At 36.0% G+C, this 10469-nt stretch overlaps 2 protein-coding genes across 2 annotated transcripts; both read left to right on the plus strand.

The window, feature by feature from the left end:
• LOC107611316 (protein FAR1-RELATED SEQUENCE 5-like) lies at positions 7193 to 7953 on the plus strand. The gene is made up of 2 exons (XM_021108300.1): positions 7193 to 7853; positions 7940 to 7953. The coding sequence occupies exons 1-2, from the start codon at positions 7193 to 7195 to the stop codon at positions 7951 to 7953; spliced, it is 675 nt and encodes a 224-aa protein (XP_020963959.1).
• On the plus strand, positions 7893 to 9758 carry LOC110265700 (protein FAR1-RELATED SEQUENCE 5-like). The gene is made up of 2 exons (XM_021108881.1): positions 7893 to 9376; positions 9504 to 9758. The coding sequence occupies exon 1, from the start codon at positions 7976 to 7978 to the stop codon at positions 9110 to 9112; it is 1137 nt and encodes a 378-aa protein (XP_020964540.1). The 5' UTR covers positions 7893 to 7975; the 3' UTR covers positions 9113 to 9376; positions 9504 to 9758.

The following is a 10469-nucleotide window of genomic DNA, read 5'->3' on the forward strand; positions in this document are numbered from 1 at the left end:
TAAAGTAACAAATATTATTTTTAAATAACAAGCATAAAAATTAATTATTTTTATTTGTACAACAGACTTAACACCTAATCAAATATAAGAGTATACAAGTTAAATTCTTTCAAATTATAGATAACGAATGTTAAATTAATTATTAATAAAAAATTAATTAAGTTCTTTCATATGAAAATAATAAATTGATAATTGATTATTTACTTTTTTGGTATCTACTGAGACTCTGGTCGTCGTATTTAAAGGAGACTTTTGTCCTTTACAACCTTTAAAATAATCTACCTGACGAGCTCCTTCCACCACTCAGCATCCAGACCCGAACCGTCCGGTACCCGACTTACCGAACACTTTACTTAATTAACTACTCGGTCTGTGTGGCAAGAATTTTCGGTTATTCTTATTTTATTTTTTTCTTATCGCTTATCGTAAATAAATTTGATTTTAACAAATTATATTTACGTAATACAAAAGCTTTTAATATTGTTTGAATATTTAATAAATATTTAAGATATTTAACTTAATTAACTACTCGGTCTGTGTGGCAAGAATTTTCGGTTATTCTTATTTTATTTTTTTTGTTTTTCTTATCGTAAATAAATTTGATTTTAACAAATTATATTTACGTAATACAAAAGCTTTTAATATTGTTTGAATATTTAATAATATAAAAATATTTAAGACACAACTAAATTTTTCTTAAATTTAGACACATACACATTACGATATAGATATCATACACATTACAGTAAAGATATTGTATACATACATTTTTTTAATTATCATTTACGGCATAAATATCTGTTATTTTATTAAAGTTGTTTGTTAACAATGAATCGCTATAACTCTGATAAATTTCTTGAAAAAAAAATTAATAATTTTTTACATATAAAATAATTATTATACTCGTTGATATTTTTTGTTATCCTAGTCGAGTATGACCCAATATTTGACTTTAAATTCATGCACAATTGTATCAAGATCTTCTAACAATATACAACATAGACCTTCGATGCATTATATTTACCTTGTTTAATTTTGTGTGATCAAATTACTTAATTTAATAAATACAAAAGTACAAAATCCTTCTAAATTTTAATAACTTTTTAAAATTTTTAAAAAGTTAAATGTTTGTAATTTACTAGACCTAGTATATTATTTTATTCTTCATGCATGATTTATTAAAATTTCTTGCTAAGCACAGACATTTAGATATTCAATAGTTTGAGACATTTTTAGCTGTTTGTTAATGTGAAGGATTTATTAAATACATAACAGTTCATATATTTCAAATTTTGTACAACTAACTACAATTATCACAAAATAAAAACTTGGTATATTTTTTAACAGAAAAATATTTGCTTTAATTTAAAAGGAGAATATAAAACTTCAATAATATGGAGTTCACACCAAAAGACTATATCTTCAATTGTTTATGAAAAAAAAATGGGGTATTATTCTCGAAAATTCAACCAAAGTTAATAATGTTATAAAAACGTATTTTAGGGTCAGTTCCTATAAAAATTATTTAAAGTATTGAACTTTAGTTTTGATAATATTTTCCCGTCAAAATTATGTTAAATATCTTTCAATGTGAATGACAACAGTTAAAACAAAAAATCTTAATAAAATTTATTTTTAATATTGAAAAAAAAATAATCATAAAAAATCCACTTGCTTTTATGTTATAATTAATCTGTAAGGACAATTAATTGTTCTTACTCAATGTTGTGCAATCTATAAAACCCCTTTTCATGCATAATTAAGATGAATTTGTCATTTTAAATTCATAATACCCGATTAAATTGTCTTATTCAAACAATGATTACATTTCCTTTTTCGAAATAGCTTGACCACGACCACATATTGGGAACGATTACATTTTTGTAAATATATCGCTGAAGATTGTGATAGAGATTCAACTAAGTGGACGACATAAACTAATATTAGCATGATAAAGCGTGACGTTGTCACGTGCATGCAAGTTGAGTTGTGAGTTGTGAGTTGTGAGTTGTGAGTTGTAAGTGACTGTTTACCGCATGAATACTAACCGCTGCGGCGGCTGGTTCTTCCACGGCCTCCCCTTGGGTGATGAGCTCTACCGATACTGTCAAGTATGTCCTCCAATTGGTTTTTTGCATAGTTCAAGTAGTCGAGTTTGGCTTCTATTGTTTTTAGATCTGCTGCAAGCTCTGCGAACCTATCCTTCCACTTGTCAACTACTTCAAAGTTATAGCCATGAATTGGTCTTCCCAGCAACCGAGAAAGCGTGTCGAGGCCGACCCGGGCAGCATCCTCATGGGCAATTGCGGGATCAAAAGAGATTCGCCTACAGAGGACGCTAGCGGTTGCAGATTCAGGTGGAACCAAGGCAACTAGATAGCAATAACATCGGTGAGCTTCTCCCGCAGACCCAACAACGGTTCGTTTTATGGGGTCTGGGATACTTAGTTGTTTGCATACTTTTAGTAGCCAATCTTGCAAGCTTGGGCTAATGAGGGGGGAGGTTAATGGGTCTGGAACAAAATCATCACCTACAACTCAAAATAGGTGAGCATGTGGTAAGAGAACCGCGTTGTAAATAACTATTATCATTGGCTTACCTTCGGGATTCTCGAACATGGTCTCACGGTGCTGCTTGTAGTGCAATTTCAGTATATGGATAGCCATCCGCTCCTTCTCCCGGCGGATAGCAGGTTGAATCTCCATTGGTGTGCTTCCTTCCTGGATCCGTCGTCGGTCTTCGATATGATTTCCTCCACCAAAGTAATTCTTCCACCCATGTTGCGCTTCCTTTAGTGTTTTGTAGTGCTTCCAGCAGTTATCATCATAGTCGTCCATCTGCTCCTGAACCTCCTCCACATTGGTGTATATACCTGGCACCCATCCCTTGAACACGCAGAAGTATCCTCCACTTTCTTCAGGCTGCATGATTCTTGTGGGGTTAGGATAGGTGCTACTTTAAGTAGGAAGTATGCTGAAAGAGGGAATCTTTTCATCCTCTAGCAAACCAAATCCAAACATAATAGTCTGCCTATGGTGGTTAGTACCGGAAAAAATAACCAGAGGCCTGCTGTATAGATTCTTCTTGTAAGTGGAATCAAATGCCAATACATCTCCGAAGCACTCATAATCATATTGCATGTGGCCGTCTGACCAAAAAAGATTACCTAGATGCTTCTCAGCGCAGTACGAATATTTTACAACTGCTAACGGATCCATCTCAGTGTTACCCTTTAGATAACTAATTACTGCCGCAGCGTCCCCTTCAACAATGCGGGATTGCCGAACATCATTCATATAGTTATACAAATCCTTCCTGATAAAGTTGACATTCCGATATCCACCACACAAGTGAGCAAAGAACCCCATGATTTGAGTTGTCTGGAATCCAGCCTCATGCATGCTGTGTATGTGAGCTTTGTCTCCATCAGTCAGCTTCCAATGCGGCGCCACTACGTTGGTGAAATCTGGTGGGGCCAAATCGTGATTATGATCCACAATTAACGTTTTTGTCCTCCACTTTCTAGAACTCATGTCCAAGTATACAACATACTTGGCATAACAATTGGTTCTGGTCTCTGCTTTATGAGCCCTCTTCCTATCGACCCTCTTATAGTGCTTCTTCTCATGCAAACCTTGTCGATTGCAATAAAAGAACTTTCGCACGATATTCCCTTCCTCATTTTTCACAGAATCACCCTTTCATACAGCGAATCCAGTCGCCTTCATAAAAGCCACATATTCTTTGTACGCCTCTTCCACACTATTATACTCAGCTGACTCCAATGCAGCGGTAGTTAAAACTGTTGATCCCAATTCTTCGTCACCATATGGATTGTCAGCCGCAACATGTATTCCTGTTGGTACCGGCATGGAACCCTCATCACCTGCCACTGAACCATCTTCTCTATCCCCCGCTGCCGATTGACCTTCCTCTGTCTGTAGTGACCGTGCAGTACTTCCTTCGTCGTCATCCGTTGAGTCCGTGCTCCATCCATCAGTCCATTGGACGGAGAAATCAGAACTTTCTTCTCTATGGCTTTCCATCTCAAATCGGCAGCACTGTGTAAAGAAATTCTCATTCTCAAAAAGACTAACTATTAATACCAAAAACCGGAGACAAGATATCTGATTAGCAGAACGGCTAACAGGACAGATCGATAGCGGAATTAAATTACTACAATTAAATTAATCACTATCAACAAGACAAAAACAACATGCATGATATTGGCTACGAAAGAACATGATAACATGGTGCAATGAATTAAATTAATAACTGGCAACAACATAAAAACACTATGCATATCATAGCTAACAAGAAAGATGATAAATTCATCCATTGAATTAAACTAATTGATTTAAATCAACCATAATGGCTAAGAATAAAGATGAACTCATTTGCTACAATTAACTAATTACAATCCACAACACACAAAAAAGTATGCAGGTCACGAAGTTAGTGTAAATATTCTCCACACAGAGAAATTCTTCTTGGGATTTAACTAGGCATTTAAGTTGGCAACATGCAGATTCATCTTCAATCATACAAGAGACGAATGTGATGCAAAGAATAAAACAAATCAAAGGTTACACTTACCTCAGATCGAAGGCGGCTTCGACGTCGATAGCCACCCACACGGCGGCGAATGTCGCGGACTTGGAATGAGGCTGAGTGCCTGCCTATACTGCTTTACGGATTGCACCTTACCAACAAAAAAGATACACAGCCGCACATCGGAGGACACTTCGATGTCGTCAACCACCCAAACCTCTGCAATTGTTGCGGACCTGAAATGACAAAGTAGTGGCTGAATCTGCTACTGTACCGAATGCGCTCGAACCACAAGATGATCGACAACTAGAATCCTCCCCCGAAACAACACGGGGGGCTGACTCATGAAACCACCGGTTAATAACTCACCGCCAACAATGGTCCAAGTTGACCGTAACATGAACCCTGGGTGATGGTCGCCGTCCACAGCAAACCTTTCAAACTCAAGCGTGGAGAGCTTTTTGGTTATTTATATATTTTTTTTTGTAACTTTTTGAAATTTCTAATTGGCCCTTCTCCTAAATCTAATTAACTCTCAAGATAATGTTCCTAATTTACCATCTAACTTTTTACCTTGCATAATTACCTAAGTTACTATGGTCAGCAAAGTCAAACAAACTTTTGGGTCTCTGCTTACTAAGCCACATGCTAGCATTCATTTGGTTTGGCCCACTTAGTCACCTTAGCCACGAAAAAATATAAGCCACCAGAGTCTGCACCTTGTTTAATTTGTCAGTGTATGCAACATGTATGTATGAGATACTTTGCTTCTTTGATACTTTGCGATTTTGTTTGATCATGCTTCTACTTTTTAAAAGTAACTTATAAAAACTAGCTTCTAAAATATAATTTTATAAAAATTATAATATTTATGTTGGTGCGTTCTATGGTACCCATTATGTTACCATGGCAATAGTGACTACAAGCAACCTACCAATTAAATGTGAACACCTGGCTTTTCTAAAGTAACGTTGACTTTGAGTTACTGTGTTTAAACAGGGTAAAAAGACTAATAATTAGGGTAAACAATTTGAACAGAAATTTGGGAAAAATTATTTTTCTATGCTAGAAAAAAAATGTTATCCCATCATCCATGAATACTGAGGTATTACATGAGTTAGGGTTTCCTGGGTGTGGAAAGACTGATCATTATAGGAAGCATTGGCATACACATTGTCAGCGATCTGCTACGAGAAGTGGAAAAGTGGGAATCCAATGGAAAACCGCCGTTGAGTTTGCTGGAAGATATTGGAGAACTATTTGTTGTTGGTACTCGTGGTCAAAGAAGATAGATGTTGGAGGCAGGGTAACAGCGACTGGCGAAAACAGAGCAACTTATGACCTAGTAAGAGGATTTTATGGATTATGTGTGTTTTACTTACTTCTGTCTGGTATAGTTTTACATAGATACTGTTTTGAGGGAGAGATGTGTGCCTGTAAACAATGTACAGAAGACGCCTTTTACCATATCCCATGACTTGACCCAATATTGTGTTTGATTTAGTTAATAATGGTAACTATATGCTTACTAATTTCTTGTAGTGCAAAATTTGTTGTTGGAGTAAGTAGTGTACCAAAATGTGATAATTTGGAACTAGGTTACTTGTATGAATTTATTTCCATAGTAATTGAGCCTAACATCTTCAAGCGTGGCTACTATTTGGTTTTGTAATACCTTCTTAATGCAATCACTTATATTCTTGTAGACATTTTGTCATTGTAAAAGTTATGTAGGAGATATAGGGAATGTTAAAGAACTGAAATAACGAAGAAGCCGTGTTGGCATAAATTAATAGTAGAGTACCAAATTTTATTGCGTAGTATGAGTACACTTTGGACATCATGGAGTACACTTTAGGTACAATGGCATTCAGAAATTAAGCCTTTGCAGAGTTAAACTTTTTTGTTTTTTGGTCATTTTGATTCAGAGTTGTGGCATATGAATTGCGGGATTTTGTCTCTATTTCCACCCTAACATAAGCATTTTGCATCATTCATACTTTCCTTTGTCCATGTATGATTCTTATTGAGTGTGGACGGAAAGGATTAAATTGAGAAAAGAATTCTATTTTTGTTAAGTGAACTCTAATTTATTTCAAATATAAATTCATGATTTGAAACAATTATTTGCATGAATAAAATGATTTTATCTATTTGTCTTTTCTTTATTTATTCATTAAGAATAATTTTGACATTTCAATATTTAGTAATAATAAACTTACAATCAGACAAATTTTTTGTCTGATTTAGTTTCAACATTAACGTGAGAGTTAAAATTCACTTGAGATTTGAAAATGATATTTTTCTTGTACTCCAAACCAAATAAAAGAATTCTTTTCTTGATGGATAGCTATTCTGAAGGTGTTCCAAACACAATATAAATTGATCCTTGGTTCTTTTGGATGCTGATTAATGATTTTTGGGTTGTATGTCTTATGCCCAATTACCATGCTATTTTTGTCTGAGTTGCCAGCTGACAAATTCTTTGCCTGTTCAGGTATTTGGTGGTGTAAGATAGACAGTGATTTGGAAAGTAGCTCAGAGTTCTCTGCGCAGTCGAGTGATGGATAGAGCACAGGATCGGAGGCTGACGAATGTGAGACAGCAAGGCTTGAGTCAGGGCAATTAGAAGAAGTGGACATGACAAGGTTGGATACTGAGGAAAGTAGTAGGGTAGCAGATGATGCAAAAGATCAAGGATCTAGTTCAGCAACTGTGAGGTCAGTTGAAGAACCAAATAGTTCCAATCGCTGCGAGGCAGGGGTAACAACAGAAGATTTGGCTATTGCTGAGTTCGATTCAGTTGAGGAGGCATATGTAAGGTATGTGGAATATGCACGGGTTACCGGGTTTGCGGTTCGAAAGGGAGATTCGGGAAGAGATAATGAAGGTAATGTTGTGAGAAAATTTTTCTTCTGCAACAGAGAAGGATTGCGCGATAAGAAACATTACGAGAGGATTGATAGACAGCGGGCACACAAACCAATTACAAGAACCAATTCTAATGCTAGGTTTCTGGTTCATCTAGACAAGGGTTGTGGAAAGTTGAATATGAAGTCTTTCGTTGTGGATCATAACCATGAACTAGCCCCAGCAGACCACACAAATGTAATGGCACCACATCGGCACATGTCGGAAGGTGACAAGGCCCATGTTCATAGCTTGCATGAAGCAGGTTTCCAGACAACCCAAATCATGGGATTCTTTGCCTATCTCGCAGGTGGTTATCGCAATTTGCATTTTATAAAGAAGGATCTATATAACTATATCGATGATGTTCGACGTTCCCGCATAGTGGAGGGTGATACTGCTGCGGCCATTAGCTATCTTAAAGGGAAGATTGAACTTAATTCCCTAGTTGTGGTACAATACTCGTACTGTGCTGAGAACCATTTGGGTAATCTGTTTTGGTGTGATGGTCAAATGCAGCATGACTATGATTGTTTTGGTGATGTCTTGGCCTTTGACTCAACCTATAGAAAGAATTTATACAATAGGCCTTTGGTGATTATTTCAGGTACTAACCATCATAGACAAACCATTATATTTGGGTTTGGGTTGCTTGAGGATGAGAAGATTCCTTCTTATAAATGGTTGCTAAGGAGTTTTTTGGATGTAATGAGGCAAAAGGAGCCGATGGTTGTGGTTACTGATGGAGACAAATCAATGAAGAAGGCTATCCGGAGCGAGTTTCCTAATGCAACACACAGACCATGTAGTTGGCATCTTGCTTGGAATGTTGTCTCTAATATTAAGGATGCTAATTTCTGTAGTGCATTCAAGACTGCGGTGTATGGAAACTTTGTGGTTGAAGAGTTTGAGAACTATTGGGCGGAGATGGTTGAGAGCTTTGGTTTAGAGAATAATGATTGGATTGAAAAAACATACGAGAAGAGGGCGCAATGGGCGAACGCCTATCTGTGTGATAAGTTTTGTGCTAGAGTTAGAACAACATTGAGATGTGAGGGAATCAATTCATCCCTCAAGAAGTTTATTAGATCTGGAAATTGTCTACTTGAGCTCGTGGAGAACCTGGATCGTGTGGTGAAGGATTATCAGAATAATGAGTTCATGGCCGACTTCAAATGCTTGTATTCGGAACCGGTGATGACAACAGGGTTGGAAAGTATTGAGAAGGCTGTAAGCAAGGTGTATACGCGAGAAATATTCTTTGAGGTTAAGAAACAAATAGAGTCAGTTGCTGCATTGCTCGTGCTTCATCATGAGACTTATGGTACCATTCAAAAGTTCATGCTAAGGAAGTTCCGAAGGCCCCTTCGAGTTTATACTATTTTATACAATAGCAGTTCCAAAAATTATGAGTGCTCGTGCAAGTTGTGGAACAGTCTAGGGGTCCCTTGTAGTCATATATTTTGTGCGATGAAGGAACTTGAGATAGAGGCATTGCCAAGGCGATTAGTGCTTCGCAGGTCGTGTAAAGATGCAAAAACATTGGAGAAAGTTGGTGCGGTTCCAATGGCCGATCCGGAAAAGGCGTTTCGGGAACGTTATGGGTCCATGTGGAGTGCATGTATGTCTATGTGCTATATAGCCGCTTAGGATGGAGACACGTATGAGAATGTTCTTTCTCAAGTGGCAAAACTGACGAAGGAAATTGAGTCAGCGGGCCCACGAGGCGGAAGGAACCGATTTAGGAGAGCAGGCGATGACCATGTCAACATGCTGGATCCAACTATTGTAAAGTCGAAGGGTGCTCCCAGGGGCAGCACGAACGCAAAAATAGGAAGGCGATGTAGAAGGTGTAATGGGCTTGGGCACGACCGTAGGAATTGTACTGCGAGGAACGAACAACCAGATGATGAGGTTAGTGTTTGATTGGTTTCTTAACGTGTGAGTAGTTTAGGTCTGTTATGTTGTCTGATGTACCATTCAAAATTCAGTAGTGTTATTTTGATTGAGCAGTGTTGTCTTGTATTTTCTGATTTTGTAGGTAGTAGGAACTATGAACGGCCAGTATCAAACTTCTTGTAAAAGGGTTTGATGAGGTTAGGCATTCGCCAATTGGTGATGTGCAGATCATCTATTCATCAATGTCAGGCCGTTGAATGAAGCATGTTTGGATTTGCCAAACCAGGGGTCTATTTTTTTGTCCTTGTTGTAGATGCGGGTTCGAAATTTATGTGAAACAGTGTCTTGTATTGAACTCTAGTAAATCTTATGCTACTGCATCATGTGTTGTGAATTAGGGACGTGCATTGTACAGCGAAATTTGAATGTCTTCATGTGTTTCAAAGTAATGATCATGGATAACATAAAATCGTAATGGTTATTTAATTTCAGCCTTGGATGATGTCATTATTTCTCGATAATTTCTACCGTATTGGACATAAGGTTTATTCTCTCTATCTCTTTTTAGCAGAGATGAAAATTCTTTTTAATTCCTCTTTAATGAAAGGTACACTCATTACAAGAACTTTCCATTTAGAATTGAATTTATTTTTTTTTCGTATCAATTTTACCTTTATTTTTTTCATTGTAGGGTCCTTATTAATTGAATATCTAAAATATATAATTAAATTTTGCTATACAATTTTCATTTTTGGTGTTATATAAAAAAATTTTATTTTTTATTTGGTACTGTTAAAATTTATAAGTGTAACTCTTGTATATTACTTTATTATTATTATTTTGTCATAATATAAATTATTGATCTCATTAAAATGAACAAAGTAAATAAAAAAACTAATAATAACTAAGGAATAAAGTCATGAATCATGAAATTTTATAACTTAAACTAGAATTAAAATAAAGAGTACTGAGAGTACTAGAAAAAATAAAAGTAATATAATTTCATATATTGTTTTTGTTTTTGATATAAAAATATATTTTATCAATTGTTATATGTTATTTTTATTTTAATAATTAATTATTAAAATCTTATAAAATAAATTAATAA

The sequence above is a fragment of the Arachis ipaensis genome, chromosome B08 (assembly GCF_000816755.2).
Source record: "Arachis ipaensis cultivar K30076 chromosome B08, Araip1.1, whole genome shotgun sequence".
Lineage (NCBI taxonomy): Eukaryota > Viridiplantae > Streptophyta > Magnoliopsida > Fabales > Fabaceae > Arachis > Arachis ipaensis.